The sequence below is a fragment of the Felis catus genome, chromosome B2, assembly GCF_018350175.1.
Source record: "Felis catus isolate Fca126 chromosome B2, F.catus_Fca126_mat1.0, whole genome shotgun sequence".
NCBI lineage: Eukaryota > Metazoa > Chordata > Mammalia > Carnivora > Felidae > Felis > Felis catus.
The window spans coordinates 8,525,868-8,551,968 of record NC_058372.1 but is presented as its reverse complement, the minus strand read 5'-3'; the positions used below and the strand labels follow the sequence as shown (position 1 = coordinate 8,551,968).

The window sequence follows — 26,101 nt, the reverse complement described above, 5'->3', positions numbered from 1 at the left end:
CTGCCTGACCTTGAAGACGAATGAGCTGGCTGATCCTTTGGCTTGGCGAGATCCATATTATCTCCTTGGGACTTCTCCATTCCTGACTTCCCTTTCCCTGCCTCATTGTGTATTGTGCTGGATTTCTTTCCCGGAAGATCCAGTTGTAAATGCCAGCTCACCTTTTTGCTTAGCCCTGCTTTTGGCTCTGTAACCAGGTATTGGCTTGACAGCTGGTCTGGTTTATTATGAAATCACAATAGCTTTGAGTATCGATACTCTAATTGTATACAATGCACTGTGTGAGATGTTACGACATTCAGTAAAATGAGTAAAGTATATACCTGTTCCTTAAGTAAATTCTAAACCACATAATCATGTATATGTTTTTCTTCCTTTTTTATGTTGTGGTAAAATACACATAATGTAAATTTCACCAACTTAACTAGCTTTTAAGTGTACAGGTGACTGGAATTAAATACATTGACATTTTTGTGCATCCATCCCAACATCCATCCCCATAACTCTTTCCATCTTGTAAAACTGAAACTCTGTACCCCTTAAACACTAACTCCACATTCTTCCCTTCCCACAACCTCTGGCAGCCATATTAGTGGACTCCATACAGCATTTGTCTTTTTGTGACCGGCTTATTTCATTTAGTATATAATGTCGTCAGAATTCATCAGTAGTGTAGCATATTGCAAAAATTTTCTTTCTTTCTATGGGTGAATAATATTCCAGTGTGTTTTCCTTATCTGTCCATTTTTCCACGGACACTTGGGTTGATCCCAAATTTTAGCTATTGTAGGTAATGTTGCTGCTATGAATCTGGGTGTATAAATATCTCTGAGGCCTGCTTTCAGTTCTTTGGGGTATATACCTAAAAGTAGAATTGCTGGGGAATTCTTTTTTAATTTTTTGAGGAACTGCCATATTATTTTCCACGGTGGCTGCGCCATTTTCAATTCCCAGCAACTGCACACAGGGCCCCAGTTTCTCTGTATATTTGCCAACATTTACTATTAGTAGTGGCTGTCCTAATGGATTGTCGCCATTGTAATGGGTGTGACATGCTATTTTATTGTAGTTTTGATTTTCATTTCTCTCATGATCAGTCATGTTGGGTATCTTTTCATGTGCTTATTGGACATTTGTCTATCTTTGGAGAAGTGTTGCAGTTCTCTGCCCATTTTTGAATTCGTTGTTGGTTTTGTTGAGTTTCAGAATTTCTCTGTATATTCTACCCATCTCTTATCAAATATATGATTCGCAGTTACTTTTTTCTGATTCTGTGGGTTGTGTTTTTACTCTGTTGATAAGAAGTGTCTTTTGGAGAAAAAAATAATTTTTTAACTTTTCTTAAAGTCCCAATTTATCTGTGTTTTCTTTTGTTGCCTGTGCCTTTGGTGTCATATCCAGGAAATCATTGCCAAATCCAAGGTCAGGAAGCTTTTGTTGTACGTTTTCTTCTAAAAGTTTTATTGTTTTTGGTCTCACATTTACCTTTCGATCCAATATTGAGTTAAATTTTTTATATGGTGTTAGGAAAGGGCCCACGTTCATTATTTCGCATGTGTATATACAGTTTTCCTAGCACGATTTGTTGAAACAATAGTCTGTATCTCATTGAATGGCCTAGGCACCCTTGAGAAAAATCATTTGACTGTTTATGTGTGGGTTTATTTCTGGGTTCTCTATTTTATTCCATTGGTCTGTATGTCTGTGTTACACCAACACCATACTGTTTTGATAACTATAGCTCTGAACTCAGTTGTGAAATCAGTAGTGTGAACTCTTTAGTTTTATTCTTTTTCAAGTTTGTTTTGGCTGTTTGGGGTCCCTTGAGATTCCGTTTGAAATTTAGGATTTTTTTTTTATTTGTGCAAAAAACCTCATTGGGATTTTGATAAGGATTGCATTGACTCTATATATCACTTTGGGTAGTATTGACGTTTTAACAACAATCATCCAATCTGTGACCATGTAGTGTATTTCTATTATGTCTTTTTCAATTTCTTTCAGCAGTGTTTTGTATTTTTTTTGTTTAAGTCTTTCACCTTGGTTAATTGCTAAATATTTTACTTTTTCTTTTTTTTTTAATTTTTTTTAACGTTTATTTATTTTTGACAGAGAGAGAGAGAGAGAGAGAGAGAGAGCGAGCGAGCGAGCATGAGTCGGGGAGGGGCAGAGAGAGAGGGAGACACAGAATCTGAAAGAGGCTCCAGGCTCTGAGCTGGAGCCCAACGTGGGGCTTGAACTCACGGACAGTGAGATCATGACCTGAGCTGAAGTTGGATGCTCAAATGACTAAGCCACCCAGGTGCCCCAATATTTTACTTTTTCTGATATGGTTGTAAATGGAATTATTTTTGTAATTTACTTTTCAGATTTTTCATTGTTCATGAAATATAACTTTTTTGTATATTGATTCTGTATCCTGACACTTTGCTGAATTAATTTGTTCTAAGTTTTGTGTGTGTGTGTGGGGGGGGGAGATTTTCAGGACTTTCTACTTAGAAAATCATATCATCTGTAAACAGAAAATTGTACTTCTTCCTTTCCAATTTGGGTGCCTTTTGTTTCTTTCACTTGCTCAGGCTAGAACTTCCAGAACAATGTAGAATAGAAGTGGTAAAAGTGGATATCCTTTGCTTGTTCCTAATTGTAAAGGACAAGATTTCAGTTTACCTGGAGTGTGATGTTCAGTGTGAGTTTTTCCACTTACGGCTTTTATCATGGAAGGAAGTTTTCTTCTATTCCTAGTTTGTTGATTGTTTTTAGCACAAAACGGTGTTAAATTTTGTCAAGTGCTTTTTCTGCATCATTTGAGACAATCATGTGTTGTTTCTTCTCCTTAATTCTGTTGATGTGGCATATTATATGGGTTGATTTTTGTATATTGAACTATCCTTATTACATTCCAGTAATAAATCCCACTTGGTTTTAATGTATAATTCTTTTAATGTGCTAATGAATTCTGTAGCTAGTATTTTGTTGAGGACTTTTTGCATCAATGTTCATAAGAGATACTGGTCTGTAGTTTTCTTTTCTTGTGGTGTCATTGTCTGAATCATAATGCTGCCATTATAGAATAAGTTAGGGTGCATTCCCTTCTCTTCAGTTGGAAAAGCTTGAGAAGGGTTTGGTATTCTTTCTTTCTCTTTTTTTAAGTTTATTTAATGATTCATTTATTTTGAGAGAGAGAGACAGAGAGAGTGAGCACATGCATGCACGTGTGAGAAGGGAGGGGCAGAGAGAGAGGGAGAGAGGGAGAGAGGGAGACAGAGGGAGAGAATATCCCAAGAAGGCTCTGTGCTGTCAGTACAGAGCCCAACTTGAAGCTCTATCTCACGATCACAAGATCGTGACCTGAGCCCATGTCAAGAGTCCTGTGCTTAACTGACTGAGCCACCCAGGCATCACAAAGATTGGTATTCTTTAAATGTTAGGTAGAATTCATCAGTGAAGCCATCAGGTTTCAGGCTTTTTTTGTTAGGAGATTTTTGGTTACTGATTCAAGTGTTTGGTACTCACATACCTATTTATTTATTTATTTATTTATTTATTTATTTTTTTTTTTTTTTTTAAATTTTTTTTCAAAGTTTATATATTTTTGGGACAGAGAGACAGAGCATGAACGGGGGAGGGACAGAGAGAGAGGGAGACACAGAATCAGAAAGAGGCTCCAGGCTCTGAGCCATCAGCCCAGAGCCCGACGCGGGGCTCGAACTCACGGGCCGCGAGATCGTGACCTGGCTGAAGTCGGACGCTTAACCGACTGCGCCACCCAGGCGCCCCCTCACATACCTATTTAGACTCCCTATCACTTCATGACTTGTTCTTGGTAGGTTTTGTGTTTTCAGGAATTTGTCCATTTCAACCGGCTATCCAGTTGGTTGATACACACTTGTTCATAATATTCTCTTATAATCCTATATATTTCTTTTGAATTGGTAGTAATTGGGGTTCCTGGATGGCTCAGTCCATTAAGTGTCCAACTTCGGCTCAGGTCATGATCTCACAGTCTGTGGGTTCGAGCCCTGCGTCAGGCGCTCTGCTGACAGGTCAGAGCCTGGAGCCTGCTTCGGATTCTGTGCCTCCCTCTCTCTGCCCTTCCACTGCTCACTCTTTATCTCTCTCAAAGGTAAATAAACTCTTAAAATAATAATAATTAAAAAAAAAGCTAAAAAAAGCCCTAGAATTAGTAGTAATGTCCCACTTTCATTTCTGATTTTAGTAATTGAAGTCTTTTTTCTTAGTCCATCTAGCTAAAGGTTTGTCAGTTTTGTGGATCTTTTCATAGAACCAGGTTTTTTGTTGATTTTCTCTGGTGTTTTTCCATTCTCTATTTCGTTTATGTCATCACTCATCTTTATGATTTCCTTCTGCGAGCCTTGGTTTTAGTTTCTTCTTCTTTTTTTCTTTTCCTAAGTTCTAAAGTTGGGTGTTGATATGAGATCTTTATTTTTTTTGTACGTGTTTATAGCTCTAAATTTTCTCCTCAGCGTTGCTTTCTGTGCCTCCTGTAAGTTTTGGTATTTTGTTTTCCTTCATCACTGTGTTCTCCTTTTCCATTGGTTGTTTAAAAGTATATCGTTTAACTTCCACAGTTCTGTGAATTTTCCAGTTTTGTTGTTGATTGATTTCTGATTTCATTCTTTGTGTTCAAAGAAAATACTTTAAAATCTATGGAGACTTAATTTGTGGCCTCACATATGGTCTGTCCTGGAGCATGTACCATGTGTGTTCTGTGGCTGCTGATAGAGTGTGCTGTTTGATGGCTTTTATGGAGAGTGCAGTATTAAAGTCTCCAACTACTTTTGTACAACTGTGTCTTGTTTCAATTCTGTATATTTTTGCTTCATATTTTGATGGTGTGTCACTGGGGTGTAAATGTTTATACTTGTTTTATCTTCTTGATGTATTGAATCTTTTATCAGCTTATCGTGCTTCTTTGTCTTTTATAACTTTTTTTATTTAATGCCCCTTGTATCTGATATTAGTACAGCAACCCCTGCTCTCTGTAATTGCCTGGAATATTTTGTTCCATCCTTTTACTTTCAAACTATTTGTTTCTTTGGATCTAAAGTAAGTCTCTTGTAGCCAGCATATAGTTGGTTCATGTGTTTTTATTAATTCGGCCAACCTCCATCTTTTGATTGGAGAATTTAATCCATTTGCATTTAAGTTAATTACCGATAAGGAGGGACTGACTTCTGTCTTTGTGCTGTTTTCTACATGCCTTATACAGCTTTTGCCCCTAATTTCTTGCATTACTGTTTTCCTTTGTCTTTAGTTGATTTTTTATGGTGAAAATTTTAAGTAACTTCCTCATTTCCTTTTATTTATATTTTATATCTGTTTTCATTATGGTTACCATGGAGATTGCATTCAACATCCTAAGATTATAACACTAATTTGAATAGATACCAGCTTAACATCAGTAACATACAAAAACTGTTCTTCTTCACAACTCCAGCCCCACGTCATTTGGTTGTTGATGCTGAATCCCTCTAAGTGAATTTCTCATTTTTCTTAACTACTTTTCAGCTCCAGAATTTTTTTTTTACTTTGTGTTCTTTTATTGACATTACTATTTTTTTATCCATTGTTTTCTTTTTTTTAATTAAAAAAAGTTTTTTTAATGTTTATTTTTTTTTATTTTATTTATTTTAAAAAAAATTTTTTTTCAACGTTTTTTATTTATTTTTGGGACAGAGAGAGACAGAGCATGAACGGGGGAGGGGCAGAGAGAGAGGGAGACACAGAATCGGAAACAGGCTCCAGGCTCTGAGCCATCAGCCCAGAGCCTGACGCGGGGCTCGAACTCCCGGACTGCGAGATCGTGACCTGGCTGAAGTCGGACGCTTAACCGACTGCGCCACCCAGGCGCCCCTTTAATGTTTATTTTTGAGAGAGACAGAGAGAGAGTGCGCATGGGGGGAGGGACAGAGAGATGGAGACACAGAATCCGAAACAGGCTCCAGGCTCTGAACTGTCAACACTGAGCCAGATGTGGGGCTTGAACCCATGGACCATGAGATCACGACCTGAGCTGATGTCGGATGCCCAACCAACTGAGCCACCCAGGTGTCCCCCATCCATTGTTTTCTTGATTTTTACATATTTTTATTATTTTTTGTAACATCTTTAAAACAGCTTTTTAAAAAAATGTTCATTTATTTATTTTGAGAGAAAGTGCACATGTGTGAGCGGGGAAGGGCAGGGAGAAGGAGAGAATCCCAAGCAATCTCCATGCTCAGCATGGAGCCCGATGCGGGGCTCTATCTCACAACGGTGAGATGACCTGAGCCAAAATCTAGAGTCAGATGCTTACCCAACTGAGCTGCCCAGGCACCTTTAAGACAGTTACTTTATTATTTTTAAAAATTTTTTTCCTTTTTTTCCCTTCAATATTTGTTCATTCTTGAGAGAGAGAGACAGAGTGTAAGCAGGGGAGGGACAGAGAGAGAGGGAGACACAGAATCCGAACTCAGTCTCCAGCTGTCAGTAGAGAGCCTGATGCGGGGCTCAAGCTCATGAACTGCAAGACCATGGCTTGAGCCAAAGTCGGACACTTAACCAACTGAGCCACCCAGGCGCCCCGAGACAGTTGTTTTAAAATCTTTGTGTAGTATATCCGCCATAGATCTCTTTTAGGGACAGTTTCTATTGATTTATATATATTTTTCCTGTTTCTTCGTATGCCTTGTGAATTTTTTTCAGCACCTAACGTTTGAATCTAATAATTCAAATGGAAATCAGATTCTCCCCCTTCACAGGTTTGTTGTTCATTTGTTATTATTTATTTTTTAATTGTTGTAGGCTCTGTTTGTGCTGAGAATCAGCCTGAGGTGGGAACCTAAGATCTTCTCAGTTCTTTTCTGGTCGTATGTGGTCACTTTCTAATTTGCACATATGCGGAGTTGTTTCTGAGTGTCCTAATCTTTAATATCTGCTTCCCCATAGGGGAAAAAGTGAAAAATGAAGGGAGAAGTAGGGACGAGGAGTCTTTTTTTTTTTTTTTTAATTTTTTTTTCAACGTTTTTATTTATTTTGGGGACAGAGGGAGACAGAGCATGAACGGGGGAGGGGCAGAGAGAGAGGGAGACGCAGAATCGGAAACAGGCTCCAGGCTCCAAGCCATCAGCCCAGAGCCCGATGCGGGGCTCGAACTCCCGGACCGCGAGATCGTGACCTGGCTGAAGTCGGACGCTTAACCGACTGCGCCACCCAGGCGCCCCGGGACGAGGAGTCTTTATATCTTCCAGCAGTCACTGCAGTTCAGCTGGAGAGGCGGGGACTTTGAAAGGTGTGGGGAGGTGCAGCAGTGTCTTGTGCCTCTGTGATAGGAAGCAGAGATGGGAGCAAGATTCCTGATGGCTTGAGGGCAGGGTTCTCCCCCGCACCCACATGCTGTGTGCGACCTGGCTCTGGGTAAGGCATGGGTAGGGTGGGAGCTGCTACTGTGCTACCGGCTGACCTTATCCGCAAGTTGCCGTCCAAAGTTGTGGGCCTTTCTCAGATACCAGAGTCCTGAAATTGTTATATGACGCAGATTGTGCCAGTGCAGGTTCCTATCAAGGTGAGGAGCCGGGTTCCTGGAGCTTCCCAATCCAGCATCTTCCTAGAATCCTCTCCATCCATCATCATGTTTTCTCACGCAGAGTAAGTTGCATCTTAAGAGAAGTAAGGTACCATCGGTGACAAAGGAGTTTCAGGTGAGATAGGTTCATCTTTCATCGAATCTGGGTAACCTCCCGTAAGGTTCTTGATCTTTTTCAGCCTCAGTTTCCTCTCTGAAAGTTAGGGATAGTAATACTAATAGCAAGACTTCTGGGAGGATAAGCGAAACAGTGTAAAATGCATGCTTGAGTGTCCAGCATTCAGAAACCATCTTTTACTGTTATTAGCACCAACCTCCCCCAAGTGATTTTAAAGGCTGTGATGATTTTTACACAGATCAATGGCTGATGGTGATAAGGGTAATTCTTTCAGGTAAAGTGATGGAGAAATAAGAGTATCGTTTAAATATGTTGGAACAACTTTTTGAAGCAAAGGATGTGGCATAGTGGTTGATGGAGGTGGAGTAAGAGAAAACGTAGCCGAAAGTGTTTTTGAACTCGGTATCAGTAGGAGAAAGTTGGACTGCTGCCACCTGCCCCCCTGCCCCCCCACCCCGCTTTTTCAGAACTAAAAGCAGCTTCAGAAAGGGAACAGTTGAAAGAGACCGTAATTATTAGAGTAAGCTTTTGGAGCTGGGGGAGAAGGTAGAATCGGTAACCCTGGTGGAGAGATTCATTTTAGGTTGGAGAGTTCCTGGCCGTAGGAAGCTTAAAGAATTTAAGATTTTGTGACTATATTTTGTTAGTTTCTAAGTACGTTATTTTTCCTTTGTTCGGGATTTTGATCTTGGCAAACAGGGATCATATTATCATTTGAAGATCTAATCAGATCCTGCTGATAGAGGAGTATCTCTTACATTTGTTTTAAAGGATCAAAAAGTTTGTCATACTTCTGGAAATATTTTTAAAACCAAGATGAGGGCTCCCAGTATTTAATATTTCCTGAGTTTTTGGTTTTTTTCTTTGCTTCATGGTACTTGAATATGGAAGGATGTGGCTGGCCCCCAGTATGATTTTTGTAAGGTGTAGCTCTGTAAAGGGCTTATTATTTTGTACAATTGAAGCTTTGAAGAATATTGTACTTTGTCAATTGATTAAAAGTAATAAGGTTCTTGAGTGAAACAGAATATGCTGGTTTGAAGTGGTAATGTCTGAGTCTACAATAATTTTAGCATACTTAAATTTATTTTTGACCCAAAAGAGGAGAGAGAAACAGAATTCTGAGTCACATGGGCTTTTATTCTTCCCCCACAAAAACAGATATCAGTACGGGTTTTTAAAAGTGTAACTCTGATTTTTAAATTATTTCAGAACTTGTGATATTTAAAGATGCTCTTTAAAAGAAAAAAGTGAATACAGTAAAATTTTTAAGTTTCACTTGCTTTGTGTGGTTTAGGTATCAAATTTGACATTTTGTTATGCATTTGAGCCCTTTGAAATATTTTAATTTGTGAAAATTGTTATTTCATCTCTTCGGTTTCCATACTTTAAAAATTTTCTGCCACAGATGCTTTTGAGGAGTTAAGAGTTCTGCTAAATTGAATGCCCAATCTGTCTGTGCTTTTGAGGTGTTTTCGTTCCTTCCTGGCCTGTGGCCAGATGACCACCTGTGCACAGATCAGTAGGTGTGGTGACCCAGCTGTGTTATTCTGTCATGACAGTTGTGGTCTCTCCAGGATTTTCCATCTTCCTTGGACGGCCACGGCCATTTCTTTCTGGTTTTGGCTTGCACCAGTCGGCCTTCAAAGATCTTTTGTTTTCTGACAGTTGAAGAAATTGGTTGGCGTTCTTACCTTTAGACAATTATTTGATTGTTTACAGATAACTGAAAGTATCTACTAAAGGTTTCTAATGATGAATCCCTTTATTTTGTTGGAGCTTTGTCATGTCGAAATGACTGGTCATTATAATTCCTGGTGATAGAATTGTTTTTAACCCAAAGAGCGTCAAAAGCTCATTCTTTCTTTTTGGATTTTTTTGTTGTGCGTATTTTTCCTGTGTGTTATGACAAGTCTCCCTTTTTAACTGTAAGGCATAGTAGATTTAATGCTTGAGATCGTGCTATTATAACGTTCTTGGAGAAATACGCTTTATTGAAATTTTCACTTTATCAAAATAATACAGAGCATTGTTTTGATAACTGCAGATAAAGATGAACCTATCTTATACAATATTGAGTTTAGAACTTCAAACACATATCACATCAACAATCCTAATTAACCCCGGGGGAGCAGTTTAGTGAAGAATATTTTGAATTCTTAATGTGACATTTATACTTACTGGCTTATTTTGATTATTATAAATGTTTCCGAATATCACCTGGTTGTATTAAAATGTTTTAGTGAATTTTCATGAGTGAGTTTTCCATGGGGGTTACAGTTCCACCTTTCTGAAGTGAGCCAGTAGGAAAATATGACTTGGTTTCCGCAGTTGATTTAAGCCAACCTCTCAGCAGCACATCTGGTCCATAAAGTTAGGTACACCTGGAACATGATAATGCATAATTATTTCCTCACAGAATTGTTTAGAGCAGTCACATTAGACAACCAGTGGCCGGCACTTAGTGTTCACTTACTAGGTACAGACACTAAGTCCTTTACATGTGTTAATTCATTTATGTTATAAATGTTTCAAATGCGCGTTTCCCTTTCCTTCTCTTCTGTCTTCCTTCTCCTTCAGGTGGGTGTCCCTCGAGAAAGTTACTTTTAAGATACAGCCCAAGTCAGAAATAGTAGTAGCTTTTATTTATTTATTTATTATTTTTTTTTTTTTAATTTTTTTTTTCCCAACGTTTATTTATTTTTGGGACAGAGAGAGACAGAGCATGAACGGGGGAGGGGCAGAGAGACAGGGAGACACAGAATCAGAAACAGGCTCCAGGCTCCGAGCCATCAGCCCAGAGCCTGACGCGGGGCTCGAACTCACGGACCGCGAGATCGTGACCTGGCTGAAGTCGGACGCTTAACCGACTGCGCCACCCAGGCGCCCCAGTAGTAGCTTTTATTAAGATTAGCCACTTCAGGGGCACCTAGGCGGCTCAGTTGGTTATGCCTCTGACTTCAGCTCAGGTCGTGATCTCGTGGTGCATGGGTTTGAGCCCCGAGTCAGGCTCTGTGCTGACAGCTCGGAGCCTGGAGCCTGCTTCGGATTCTGCGTCTCCCTCTCTCTCTGCCCTTCCCTCGCTCTCGCTCTCTCTCTCTCTCTCTCTCTCTCTCTCAAAAACAAACATTTAAAAAAAAAAGTTTCTCAGTTTCATTTATGGAGCTCTCCATTGGTGATAGAAATAAGGGAAAGGGGTCAGGTCAGGAGATTCGAAGTAGTATCAGGAGGTCCAGAGAGCAGACCCCTGGCAAGAGTGCTGACTGACCCAGACGAACGCGCGTCGTCGGGGGTGTAACCGGGGATGGAACGGTAGGGCCTGAGCATGTCTTGGTGCCACTTGAAGAGAAAGGCAGAGAGGACCTGAGCAGTAGAATATAAAAAGATGTGGCAAATCACACGAGTTGGCACATTTTGCCCCTGAGCCAGTAGGAGGATGAAAAACAAAATTTGTAAACAGAGAGGAGATAACTGGTGTGGGCTCGTGGATGAAAAAGCAGCTTAGCCTTAGGTTTCCAAAGGATAAAAGAGAGACACACATGTTTTAGAGAAATAACTTCGTGTACAGGACCATAAGGACTGGCCACATTACTTGTATGCCACGTCAGCTGGTTGATGGTTTTATTGCTTGCATCCATACGTAGCTAGGATGTTTGACACACATTTATTCTGGGGAGTCAGATTGGTATGGAAACAGCATGAAGTTCGAGATTCAGCAGGCCTTGAGGCGCCTGGGTGGCTCGGTCAGTTAAGCGTCCGACTTTGGCTTGGGTCATGATCTCCAGGTTCACGGGTTCAAGCCCCACATCGGGTTCTCTGCTGACAGCTCAGAGCCTGGAGCCTGCTTTGGATTCTGGGTCTCCCTCTCTCTCAGCCCCTCCCCCGCTCATGCTCTGTCTCTGTCTGTCTCTCAAAAATAAACAAACATTAACAAAATTTAAAAAGAAAGAAAAAAGCCATTCGGCAGGCCTAGATTTGAATCTCAGCTATAACATGTCTTGAGCAAGCTACTTAACCAGACTTCCCCCCTACCTGCACTCAGTTTTACTGAGACATAGTTGACATATAACATTTAAGCTCAAATTATGCAATGTAATGATTTGATATATGTATATATATGAAATGCTTACTACAGTCCCTTTAGTTAACCTATTTCACTTCACATAATTCTTTTTTCTTGTGATAAGAGCTTTTAAGATCTAGCTCTCAGAAATTTTCAGATATATGATACAATAGTGGCAATTATAATCACCATTACACCTGTGGAACTTAAGTATCTTAGAACTAGAGGCTTATACCTTCACATTACCTTCACCCGTTTCCCACCCACACTCCCCATTTCTGGCAACCACAGTCTCTTCTGTATTGCTAGGAGTTTGTTTTTGGGTTCCACCTATAAGTGAGGTCATACACTATTTGTGTTTCTGTCTGACTTACTTCACGTAGCATAATGCTGTCAGTGTTCATCCATGTTGTTGCAAATGGCAAGATTTCCTTCTTTTTTATGGCCGAATAATGTTCCATTGTGTGTGTGTGTGTGTGTGTATACACACACTCACACACACACACACACACACACACACACACACACACACACACCATATTTTTTATTCATTGGGTTATCTGTCGGAGAAACTTAAGTTGTTTCCATGTCTTGGCTCTAGTAAATAATGCAGTGAAAATGAGCATGCAGATACCTCTTTGAGATAGTGACTCCCTTTCTTTTGGGCATATACTCAGAAGTGCAATTGTTGGATCACGTGGTTGTTGTATTTTTAACTTTTTGAGGAACCTCCGTACTATTTTTTTATAGTGGCTGGACCAGCACTGGCCACCCACAGTGGCCAAATATTTCCTTTCTTTTGTCTTACATCCTTGCCAACACTTGTTATTTCTTGTCTTTTTGATAATAGCCTTTCCAAAAGGTGTGAGGTGATATCTCATTGTGGCTTTGATTTACGTTTTCTTAACGATCAGTGCTGTTGAGCACCTTTTGAGGTACCTATTGGCCATTTGAATATCTTCTTTGGCCATTTTGAATTGGATTATCTGTTTCCACTGTTGAGTTCCTTATATATGTTGGGTATAAAGCCCCCATCAGATATTATGGATCTCTTATTATGGAATGATAATCAAATATTTAAATGACTTATTAGGAATTAGATATGTGGTTTGAAAATATTTTCTCCCATCTTGTAGGTTGCCTTTTCATTTTGTTGATTATTTCTTTTGCTGTGCAGAAGCTTTTTAGTTTGATGTAGTCCCACTTGTTTGTTTTTGATTTTGTTGCTGTGCGTAAGTATCACATCTGAAAAGTAATTGCCAAGACCCATGTCAAGGAAGTTTCTTCCTGTGTTTTCTTCTAGAACTTTTATGGTTTTCTACAGTCTTACACTTAAGGCTTCAGTCCATTTCAAATTAATCCTTGTGAGTGGTAGAAGACCGTGGTCTTGTTTCATTCTTCTGCGTGGGAGCATCCAGTTTTCCTGGCAACATTTATTGAATAGACTAACCTTTTCTCCGTTGAGTATTCAGTGAGTCAAGTACTAGTTGAGTGTATACGCATAGGCTTACTTCTGGGCTCTTCATTCATTTCCATTAGTCTGTTTGCCTGTTTTTATGCCAATACCAGGCTCTTTTGATCACTGTGCCATTGTAATCTTGTGTGAAATCAGTAAATGTGATGCTTCCAACAATGTTCTTCTTTCTTGGGATTGTGTTGGCTATTAAGAGTCTTTTGTAGTTCCACACAAATTGTAGGATTGTTTTCTTTTTCCTTAAAAAATGCCATTGGATCTTGATAGGGATTATGTGGCATCTATAGATGCTTTTGCGTAGTATGGACATTTTAACAATATTAAATCTTCCCATCCATCGGCATAGGATATGTTTCCAATTATTTGTATCTTCTTCAGTTTTTTCCATCAGTATCTTATTGTTTGCAGCGTATAGGGTTTTTTTTACCTCTTTGGTTAAATTTATTTCTAAGTATTTTATTGTTTTTGGTGTTGTCATAAATGATATTTTCTTTATTTCTTTTTCAGATAAATTTTTGCTAGTGTATAGAAATGCTAGCCTTTTTTGTATGTTGATTTGGTATTCTCTAACTTTACTGAATTCATTGATTAGATCTAATACTTTTCTTGGTGGAGTTTTTGGGATTTTTTTTATGTGTATAAGATCATGTCATCTACAAATGTAATTGTACTCTTCCTCTCCAATTAAGATGCCTTTTATTTCTTTTTCTTGCCTAATTACTCTGGTAGGACTTAAATCACTGTGTTGATGGGAGTACCATTCCTATTTAGAGTGGATAGCTTTGTCTTGTTTTTGACCTTAGAGAAAAAACTTTGAACTTTCACCATTGAGTATGATGTTAGCTGTGGACTTTTCACATATGGTCTTTATTGTGTTGTGGTACAGTATTCTACACCCAGTTTGTTGAGAGTTCTTATTATGAATGGATGTTGACTTTTGTCAGATAGTTTTTCTGCATCTATTGAGATAAACATATAATTTTTATCCTTAATTCTATTAATGTGTTGTATCACATTTATTCATCTGTGTCTGTTGAATCATCATTGTTTCCACGGGATGAATTCTACTTGATGATGGTGTATGATACTTGTAGTATATTGAATTTAGTTTGCTAGTATTCTGTTGAGATTTTTTGCATCCTGTATTCATGAGGGATATTGACCTATAGTTTTCTTGAAGTGTCCTTATCTGGCTTTGATATCAGGATAATACCAACTTTGTAAAATGAGTTTGAGAGTGTTCGCTCCTCTTCTGCTTTTTAGAAGAGTTTGAAAAGAATTGGTATTCATTTTTTTTAGGTATTTGATAAAATGCAACAGTGAAACCATGTGCTCCCGTGCCTTTTGATGGTAGGATATGATATGATCTCTTTACTTATTATTGATCTATTCAGATTTTCTGTTTCCTCATGATTTAACCTTTGTGGGTTGTATATTTCTGGGAATTTGTGTGTTTCTTCTAAGATTGGCCAATTTTTGGCCTGTAGTTGTTCATAGTATCTTAAGACTTGTATTTCTGTGGTATCAACTGTATTGTCAGACAGTTTTGAAGTAGATTCTTCATCTGTAAGATGGAGATAGTAACATTCAACTCTAGAATGATGAATGAGATAATGTGTATAAAACATCTAGAAAACTATCTGATGTTTAATCAAGGCTAAACAAAAGTGAGTTAGTCTTGGGGCGCCTGGGTGGCTCAGTCAGTTAAGCGTCCGACTTCAGCCCAAGTCATGATCTGGCGGTTCACAATTTCGTGCCTGGCATTGGACTCTGTCCTGACAGTTCAGAGCTTGGGAACCTGCTTCTGATTCTGTGTCTCCCTCTCTCTCTGTCCCTCCCTGGCTCACACTCTGTCTCTGTCCCTGTCTCTCTCTCTCAAAAGTAAATAAACATTAAAAAAAAAAATTTTTTTTTTAAAAGTGAGTTACTTTCCTAGGGAGAGGCCAACAATAATTTTCTCTTTTCCCTTCTCATGAAACAGATGGGAATTGAAAAGAGAAGACCGATAGCAATTGGGAGACTAGAATTTGTGCTAATAAGAAAGAGGCCATGATCTGTGTTTTATTTAAAAACAAAACAAAACAAAAAAATGGCTTAAGAAGAAAAGAGGGTTAGTTTTTTAAGATTATATAATTGGATAAACAGTAAAAATCATTTCAAGTGTATGTGTTACTTAAGAGTGCCATGCAGGGGCACGTGGGTGGCTCAGTCGGTTGGGCATCTGACTTTGGTTCAGGTCATAATCTCATGGTTCCTGAGTTTGAGCCCCGTATTAGGCTCTGTGCTGTCAGCTCACAGCCTGCTTCAGATCCCTTGTCTCCCTCTCTCTCTCTCTGCCCTCCCCACTCCCCACATACTCTCTCTCAAAAATAAGAAAACAATAAAAAAAAAATGCCATGCAAAAATTACCAAAAATTAAGCATTACATATTTGGCCGCTGAGTACAGTGATTCATATATATTTATAGTCAAATATTAACAAAATTACACATTGGTCAGGTTCAATTATTAAAAGTTCAGTTTTCCTCATTTTGAAATTTTAAAGCATTTATGTGATGATGGTGTTTTAAACCATGCTACTCATTGTAACAGTTGAATCAATGAAGATTTTTTTTTTTCGTTTGGTTTTGTTTGGTGGTGTTAAGCCTTTTTGGTGTAGGACTGTTTTATTATGTTGTAGCTGTTTCTTTTATTTTTTTTTTAATTTTTTAAATGTTTTTATTTATTTTTGAGACAGAGACAGAGCATGAGCAGGGGAGGGGCAGAGAGAGAGGGAGACACAGAATCTGAAGCAGGCTCCAGGCTCCATCGATGCGGGTCTTGAACTCACAGACTGTGAGATCATGACCCGAGCTGAAGTCGGATGCTTAACTGACTGAGCCACCCAGGTGTCCCGCTGTTTCTTTTATAATAACAAAATTTATTTAAATTACATTAAAAAATTATGAGAGTAGAGCCAACATTTTAGTTTTTCAAAGATAATTCTCTATCATGTCTACAGAATATTGGGATTTTTTTTTTCAAAACTAATATGTTCTTCTCCTTGTTTACTTTCTCTAATATAATCTTAGGGAGTATTCATTGGACTTGTTTCAATATTCATTTTTTTCTGACTTCAGGAGTGAAAAATACTGTCTTAAAATTTCTAAGGCTATGGTGTATTTTTTTGTGAGAATGCTATGTTGCCTCTTTATTCTTATATCATTAGTTACATGAATATGCATTATCATTTATAAATAATACAGTATACATAAGCAATACTACATTTTTATTTTTATGATGGCCAAGCAATGTCAGTGGTTTAAAAAAATCTTGAATTTCTTTTCATTAATCATTGTAAGTGTTTATAAACTTTGTTCCTCATGGATATGTTCATTTGAAGATAATACTATGTGATTTGTACAAACATTTTTGAGTAGTTGAAACTTAAAAGAATTGCAAATTGAAATTTCTTTGCCTGGTGGAAATAAAATAAGTATGAAGTATGGTGGATATTGGCTTTTTAAATATTTCTCATATAAAGTGGCACATGTCACTAAGCTACCATTTTGGTGTGTGTTTTGGGTGTTTTTTTCCCATGCTAAGTATGTACTGACTTTAAAAATTGGAGCTTCATTTATTGCTATCATTTGAACAGGTGTCTCAATGCTTGTACCTACTGCAAAACTAAACATGCCAGAGGGAATTTGGCGAGTTATCCAATTGATGAACTAGTCGATAGAGCCAAACAGTCTTTTCAAGGTAAGAGTTTCTAGAATTATGTGCTCTTTGACCACTCTTCTGTCTCCGTATGATGTATCTTGAACTTTATCACCCATTTTCACTTCATAGAAAAGACAAAAAAAAAAAATGATTGACCATCTGAAGTGTGTTAAGACTTTTGTGGACTGAGGTGAAATACTTTTCAAGATTTCTGCCTCTTTCTTTGGTAATTTTTGGACCATTTAGAAAATAGAGTGAGTAAGTGTTTCCAGGAGTGTTGGAAAAGGTAGATTCTACTATCAACTAATAAAGTTAGCCCTCTTTATCTGCAGGACTGTTGGGCCAGTGCAGAGTGGCACTGGTAGAGAGTCCTAATGAGAATAATTCCTTGTGTGGGTGGCCAGCTACTTCTGAATCATCAGTTGCGGGAAAATGTGATTGTTTAGGTATCTCTCAGCATATAATAAGACTTATCTTTAACATGAGTCACGGCTGTGTTGATACATAACTGCTTATTAAACCATAAACTCCCTCTTTTGTCTTTGTTTATAGTATGTGTGTATAACATTGGTGTTTTTTTACGCCCAGCGTGATATAATCTATTGTCTCATAATCTTGTGGGTTAATAGTTATTGGCGATGTACTTTCCCTTTTAACACGTAAGTCAAATGCTGCTTTTAGTACACCCTCAAAGTCATAGTATGAGTTCTTTATTTAAGTAGTACTTTAAATAAAGTGAGCGTTTTTTTATTTAATCTATGTAAAGCTTTTGTCAACATGAATTTGGAATGCTCTTTGTAATAGAAAAGTACCCTTGACTGATTAACATCTAACAATTTTTTTTTCCTTCATTCACATTCAACTTGTATTGAACAAGAAATAAAAGGCAACACATCGACTCTTACCAATATTCTCTTTCAGAGCCAGGTAATTATCTTATCTGAAGAAGAGTCTGAGTGATTGTCTTCTGTACAACACGACTATGTTAAGGCTTTTTCAGAAAGGGCATAAATTTGCACAGGAACTTAATCTACTTGAAAAATGATGCCTTTGCTGGTATTCTGAGTTGGTGTTTATTTTTCCCCATATCTGTCAGATAATGGGGATATTAAAACTCTATGGTTTGTCCACCAAACACTGCAAATTGGTAGGAGTATGATTTAGTTCTTTCAAAGGACTTTTCCAACATTATGCATTTCTAACTGCAACTAAATATAACTGGAAAGAATCTTCTCATTTTACTCTGACAATTTATTTTACAAACGTGAAACTGTTCAGTCACCATCTAGAAAGTGAATGTATTCCCTTGGCTCCCTTGTATCTATCCCCCACCTATAACCTATACTGACATTTTGACGTGATTGCTTCGTGACTCAGCATGGACACATTTATGTGTTACATTTGACTTGAGGTAAAAACCAGAAAGGAATAATCCTAGTTTTTATAAACTATAGAATTTTGCTAAAGATACCCAGCTCAGCTCTCTGACACATCTTTAGAAATGCCCCCTGAGCAATACAAATACGGTTGTGTGACTGCTGCAGACTTGAATCATCACTGACCATCGTCACATCCAAGTGGGTTGGCCAGTTATGGTGAATGTTTCAAAGTATATATCAGAGGTCAGCAGTGACTTAGTGTTTATTTATAGACCAAGTATTAGAAGAGATTTACTTAGTATTGCTTTCATCCACATGAGTATGTGTGTGTGTCTGCGTATGTGCCTTTTGGTTCCTGACCGTGGAATGTTGGCAATGTAACCTTTTTCTATTGTCTTCTACCTGTATAGTAGAGTCGAAACGGAATGCTACTTTCTGGACTGGTGAACTCATTTGGTTGACGTATGGTACTCTTACTAGAATATTGAGATCATAACTTCCTAGGCAAGCCAGTGTGGTTAGGAAAACTTTGAGTCATTAGCTATTTGATGTGCTTTGCCATAGGAGAGTTGGAACTGGAAACAGTGTTCTGCTGCTTACCAGCTGCTATGGTCTGAGGAAGGTACTTGGCCCCTCCAAGCCACGGTTTTCTCATTACTGTGACACTTAGCGCTGCTGGTAGTTAGAATTCCATATAGCTTCTACGAAGTAATTGCCCGTGTTCTTTTTATGAAGCAGACATGTTACTTAAACTGAAGGAATTTAAAGTGAATCCAAGAAGTCTAATTTTGAGTGAGAACATTGGAACATCTATAACAGACATTAATGGCTAGAGTCAAATGACAGGTTTTCTTTTGCTGTTAAAATATGTTTTATGAAAAACGTCTCTATAAATAGAAACTACTTAGTGTGACAGTTACCCCTCGTTCTCTTAATTTGGGAAAAGCAGATTCATGCTGAGGATGGCCTTACAATCTTTTTCCGCTCCAGGAACTGTCCGTTGCTAACTTACATTTTATTTTATTTTATTTTTTGGGGGGACAGAGAGAGACAGAGCCTGAACGAGGGAGGGGTAGAGAGAGAGGGAGACACAGAATCGGAAGCTGGCTCCAGGCTCTGAGCCATCAGCCCAGAGCCCGACGCGGGGCTCGAACTCGCGGACCGCGAGATCGTGACCTGGCCGAAGTCGGACGCTTAACCGACTGCGCCACCCAGGCGCCCCATTGCTAACTTACATTTTAAACACACTGAGTTAGTTCATTATCTTTCTTTCTGCAGAAGACGTTGGGATTTTACTGATCTGACAGAATCTCTGTGTTTGAGCTTTAGAATTGTAAAGCATGATTATGAAGGTAAATATAATAGAAGAAAAACCTCTTATCTCTGGGACTCTTGCATATTTACTTCTTTAGTAATCCAGGTGTTAGGAATATTTTTTGAGCTAGAACCCCTGAAATTCTTCACTACACCATTATTCAGTGGTCCTGTAATTAATAATAAACAGTACAGTTCTTTGAAAAGCTACTTTAAGATGAAAACTCTTAAGTATGCTGTTAATAAATTTTAGTACGAGGAAAGTCAGTGGAAGTTAAAGGAAAAGTGCATGTCCTTTCTTTCTCTTAAATTTTTTGACGACTGACTGTGTATGAAAAATACAGAGTGATTTATAAAAACTCTGAACAAATTGTAGAATGGGGATAGAACCCAGGTTGCCTGTCAGATGATAGAATCAGCACAGCACAATTTCTTTCTGAATAGCATTTTTATGAAATATTTTATATTCATAAAAATTTATTCCTTAAAAGTTTATTTCTTAGTAGTCTAATGAATGAAGAGACTAAGGGTTGACCCAACGGCAAGGGAGCATTCAGAAGAGGTTCTGAAATAATCATGAAATCATTCTGAATGTACAGTGGTTTCCCAAAGAGCTAAAATTATACTGACTATACATTTCGGCTGCCAAAAAACGAGAAAGAGAGCTCGTTGAATTTTGAATGGGTAGCATTAAAATCAGAATTACTTATATTTTAAAATAGAAACTTTACCTTTTACCCCCCCAAAAAATACATATATATTATTTAGTTTATATTTAGTTGGTTTCCTAGCTTTGTGTGGCTTTCTTTTGTTCGTTTTTGTTTTGTTTGTTTTTCTTTTTCTCTCATCCTGGTCCCCTTGATATTTTCACCTTCGCAACACGTTTATCATTTTTGTGGCCATTTCTGAAAAGAAGATTTATCAGGCAACGGCAGCTTCTTAATCTCATTGTTCTAACAGACTTGGGACACCTTCCCCCTCACCTCCTCATCTGTGCTGAGATTTAGGTTTTAAAAATTCCTAGGCATCACAGTCTGGGGGGACTGGGGTTTGACGTGGTTGCATTTTAGATATCTAGAAGAACATGTCAAGCTATGACCAGGACTTTGTTGTGGCCAGAATGAATTTACAAGCTAGTGTTTTCTAGGATATTCGTATTGATTTTTCTCTAGCAGGTAATCAATCAGTTTCAGTTGTGTAAGTGATGGCGCAAACCTTTTTAAGTGTGCCGGGTGAGTGGTGTGGAAACAACACCTTTCACTGCCGTCTCTGGAATCAAAATGTGGAGATGATGGATGAGCTATTTTTATAGCTATCGCGTGCTTTTCTAGATCTCATTTGTGTGTCGGTACTGTTTTTTTCTTCCTCATAAATTTAAAAAACCCTCGCAAGAAAGTGGCCTAAACCCGTTATGGAAAGGTAAATAAATTGAGATGAAATATTCAAAGCAGGGAGAAAATTTCTTGGTGCTCAGTGATTTTAATATTCCTGTTGAAATTTTTAAAAAGTGAATTCTGTTTTATTTGAGACTTGCAGAGATACTGTCTGCTGCGTGTAGGATTAATTATGAAATGCAACTGGAAGACATTACTTCCTGACCTTTTGTATAGGAAAGGATATGAGCAATATTTGATTTTCGGAAGGATGAACTTAGATTGTTGAGTTACAGCGTATATCAAGCCACATTTATCTCATCACCTTTAGCAGTGACTACTATATATTGATTTTGATCAGAGATCAAAAAAGAGATCAGTAATTGCATCCTGTTAATTTATGTGGCAGTTATGAGCGTCTCTTTTATTCCTTTATCTTTTCATTTGTGCCATGTTCAAAGAGAGAAATTTCTTTCTTCCATAGGATTAATAATGTTAATTTGAATGTTATCCATTTGGAGGATTTTAGGCAGCTTACATTAAATGATGGAGCATGCAACGGACCCTGAAAATAAAAGCTGTATAAAATGTGTTGTATTTACACAAAGGGAAGGTAATTCTACCAACTGGTGAATCCTGGCTCTCCAGAAGAATAAGGAAATATGATTTATGTACTTTGACATGAGTGTGAAAAAGGAAGTATATAGTTTATAATGAAACATATACATGTTTGAGGCTGTAGACACTAAGAATTATGTTCCTTTCCTAAAAGACATTGAGTAATGTAATAAAAATCCTTTAGCTGGTAATATATAGAAATGCCAGGTATAGCCTCTCCATGGTGTTTTCTCCTGTTGCTTCTTTAAGAAACCCAAAGTATAATATTAAATGGTAACTTTTCAAAGAAATTTTAACGAGACACCTACATGCCACGTACATAATACATGTAACTTGGTAAGGGGACCCGATGCCTAAACAGGTATTTGTCCGATAGCTGATCTAAATAAGCGAGGTTAATCACTTTGATTTTGAAGAAAGCTAGTTAAGGCTGTCCATGGCAAAGCAGAGCATAATTTACCTGGCCTCTGCCTCTTCAGATCTCTGAGTTTCTAAGTCAGCGGGGTTCAAACCTTTTTTTAGCAATAAAGGGAATCCTTTCTTCAAATGAAATTTGAAAAGTAAGAGCCAAGGTATCATGGTTGAAGCAGAGGTGAGGCCCTGTTTAATGAGCCCTAACCTCAGAGTCTTTCCTCAGAACATTTAGAATCCAGCTGAATAGTCTGGTGTACAGGTTTTCCCCGCTTTCCGAAAGTAGAGCATCCCTGTGCAATATTTTGAAAGCCCAAGGGGCGTAGAGCAAAGGAGCAGTTACCATTCATTTGTATGGAAAAAACTTTGAGTATTTCCCAGACCCCAAAGATAACCTCTCTTAGGTTTTTTTGATACCTTAGGACACATCTTGCCAGTAGGTCCACAAAATAAATGGGGCTAAAGCACAGAGGCTCCCAGACACGGTTCAGAGCTGTGGCCGCGTGGTGCTGAGGTGCTGAGCGTGGTCCCCAGGGGAGGAGCTCCGAGGGGCCACCCTCGCTGCCCAGGCTGCGCTCTGCCTCCTCCTTCAGCGGCGTGCCGCGAAACATGCTGATGCTGTTTTCACTTTTCGCCTTTTTTCATAAAAACAAAAACCCTCTTTGGATTCCTTTGAGTTAGCGGAAAACAGGTAGCAACATGAGTCTTTCATACAAGCAAAGTGGCCTAAATGTAAACTTGAGAACAATGGGAGATGCCTGTGTTCCTCAATATGCCAATCCAGGTGTGGCAGATGTTTTCCTAAAAGGGCCGGGTGGTAAGTTCTTTAGGCTTTGTGAACCCTAAGGTCTCTGTTGCAAGTTCATTTCCGCCCTTGTAGCATGAAAGCAACCACAGACAATACATAAATGAATGGGTGTGGCTGTGTTCCATTAAAGCTGTATTTGTGATTGGAATTATGGATGAGAGGATTCATTGGTCAGCTTTGGGGAAAGCTAACTTAAACAAATGAGAGAACAGCTCTCTATGGCACAACTTCCTGTCGTTTCCAATATGCTAATATTTGCCATAAATCCCTATGAGAGGAGGATGTGGTCTTTAGGGCCAGAGGTTGCTCTCAGGTCAATCAGTGTTCTCCGCCTGGCCGCTCGTTTTAGTCACTCGGCAGTTATAAAACCAAAACCAAACTTCTGTCTGTGTCCCCTTGCTGGCAAGTGCACCACACTTCCTGTGGACGGGTGGCCCTGCATTTTCTAAGGTACAGGTCCCTCTAATGTATACCCGGAGCTGAGAACTAGGATTGAGAACCATGAGTTTAGGCAATGTTTGGTGGAAACGGTAAAATGAACCGACCCTTTCCACCTCTGTTGAGAGGGATCTTGAAGAGGAAACCCTGGCCAGTTAGTAAGGAATGAGCTGAATTTGGGAGGTTGGAAGGACGGCCCAAGCGTTGTGCATTTGCTGACATCCTGGAGTGGTGTCAAAATCGTAAGGTGCTTATTTAAGTTTAAAGGGTACATTGGGTTTTGTTATCCCCAGGGTATCACAAAAGGGTCAGCTGGCATTTACTGAGTATACACTGTGCTGTATTAGAGACTAAAAAGATGGAAAGAAAAAAAAAAAAAGGCAAGGTTCTTGTCTTGTAGGGGCTCCTCCTAGTTTATATTTAAAAAAAATTTTTTTTTAATGTTTATTTATTTTTGAGAGACAGAGAGAGACAGAGTGTGAGCAGGGGAGGGACAGAGAGAGAGAGGGAAAGACACAGAATCTGAAGAGGCTCCAGGCTCTGAGCTGTCAGCACAGAGCCTGACGCGGGGCTCCAACTCACAAGCTGTGAGATCATGACCTGAGCCGAAGTCGGGCGCTTAACCAACTGAACCACCCAGGCGCCCCATCGCGCTCCTCCTAGTTTAGAAGGACAGGGTGGCAGGTTGGGCTGATGAAAATTAAAGTACGCAGACCAGGGAGCAGGTCTTCAGATAACAAAAATCACCGAGCCTTTTGACATAAATAAGCACCTTTGGATTTTGAAAACTCCCATCGTCTGTCTGGGGCTGTGTCCACAGATCGACCACACTTGCGTTACCTGCCCGCCTTCCCTGACCCTGGGCCCCTTTCCCTGACCAACCGGCGTTTCTCCTCAGAATCCTTCTCAGCACAGGGCTCTTGTCAGCCACCGCCGTTGGAATACAGTCAGTATCCAAAATCGAATGTACTTGCCATTCTGAATCTTGAGGTTCATGTGATGCTAGAGGTCCGTGAAGGGGAGAAAACGAGCAGTGACACTTGGACTGAAGTCACTGTTAGAACTATATAGCTGTTGTTTTTCCATTCATCCAACAGGTATTTACCAGCATTTGTCAGAGACAGTTCATGTTTTAGCTGGTGGGCACATGGTTTAGAAAAATGGGCGTAACAATACATTATTATCATCAGCCTTTGATGACTTCTGCCAGGAGGCCCCTGGATAAGGTTTGCTGATAACTGAGCAAACAGCTTATTTTGCTGGGAAACAAGGATGCGCTTTGAGGTTGTTCAGCAGAACGGCATTTGCTCATAACTCGCTGAATTTTCATACTTGAGGGTGCATCGTACAAAGTACGATCCTGTGCAAAGCACAGGAAACTGGGAGCTTCCAGGAATGCCTTTTTATATCCCTCCTCAGGAAATCTAGAGTGTAATCAGTCCCCCACTGTTATCGGTGAGTTTTATTTTATTGCTCCATTGTGTTCTGCGAAACAACTTGCAAATACACAAGTGTAGAAATGTATGTAAAATAGCGAGACCCTGGGAAAACCTGAGAAAAAAGTCCAGTGTCGATGTGGAGTCGTAACATTGAAGGTAGGCCGTGGTCACATATGCAGTTGAGACTCTGAACTTCTTGAGATCTTATTGTCCATAAGGAAAAGAACGACAGCTTGGCCTTGGATTTGGAGATTTTCCCCTGGGAGTCTGTGTGGAGCCGACTGAGAGGTGTAGTACATCTCCACAGTGTCCCCTTAACACTCAGATTCGCATACTGGTTTCTTAAAGTTGCATATTTTGACATTCCTTGTTAAAACGTAGAGCCGAGCCCTGGAAAGCTCTGAAAGGCTTTCTGGGGAGGCTAAGACAATACATCCCCAGTAGCTGTGACTCTGTGGTGACTTGGTCCCACTTGTGAGTCTTGAAGCTCGGGACTCCGTGCACCACAGAGGAATCCCACAGGAGAGGCTAACCGCTTAGGGGTTTGTGTACCCTCGGTTGTCCTGCAAGATGGTGCATCGCAGTGCCGGAAGAAGATACGAAAATTGGTGTTGACTTGTATGTTCTCACCCTTTGGCTTTGTCTTTTGCCTGCATTTCATATTGTACAGAATAGACCAGCAGTGCAAAAATGCATGAGTGTGGCTGATGATCTGCACCTGTGGTGGCGCGCATTCCTAAATGTTCCGATTGGAGAAAGTGACTTTTCAAAATGTGGAGACCACGGATTTAGAGGAACACACGGCCCATCTCGCAGGTTAAACGTAGCTGTTCCAGCCAGAGATTTGGTCTGAGTGGGGCAGCCGAGTTCTTTGCTCTCGGTCATGGTCCGTAGTGGCCCGTACCCCGTTTGGCTTGAGTGCACATCCTTCTGTTGTTGAGGTCAAATAGGCAGCTGATGAAGTCGATGTCGTTTGGAGGAAAACTAAAGCACCTGATGAGGACTCTTGCCCTGCGCCTCTGCTCAGAGACAGACTCCTTCTCGTCGTTAACACCTTTCCCCTCTCCTTCCATCTGAGGTTGAGGCCGGAAGACTGAGCCCAGGGAGCACGGGGTCGGGCGCGTGTGGCAGCGCATAGTGGTTTAGTAGGTGCTCAGTAAATGCATAATGAATGTCTGATCCTTGAATCGAAGACGCCTGATGAAATTCCGTATGTGACTTGGAACCAACAATGAAAACGTAGCCTGGAAAAACTAAATTTTACAGTGAGCAGGAGATCCTGCTTAGTTTCAGCAGCTCTTCAGGCACAGTTGAGTACTGTGTCCTTACAACCCAGGCTTAGTTTTGTAACACCAGCTATTTAGTGGGGGTGAATTT

General features: G+C 39.4%; 1 protein-coding gene across 11 annotated transcripts in view; it reads left to right on the top strand.

Moving 5' to 3' along the window:
* CDKAL1 (CDK5 regulatory subunit associated protein 1 like 1) overlaps window positions 1-26,101 on the top strand; it is a 790,924-nt gene that overhangs the window by 321,659 nt on the left and 443,164 nt on the right. For all 11 annotated transcript variants that reach the window (XM_045056993.1, XM_023253542.2, XM_006931361.4 and 8 more), the window contains 1 exon segment: window positions 16,880-16,983. In XM_045056993.1, the coding sequence (XP_044912928.1) occupies window positions 16,880-16,983 (104 nt within the window).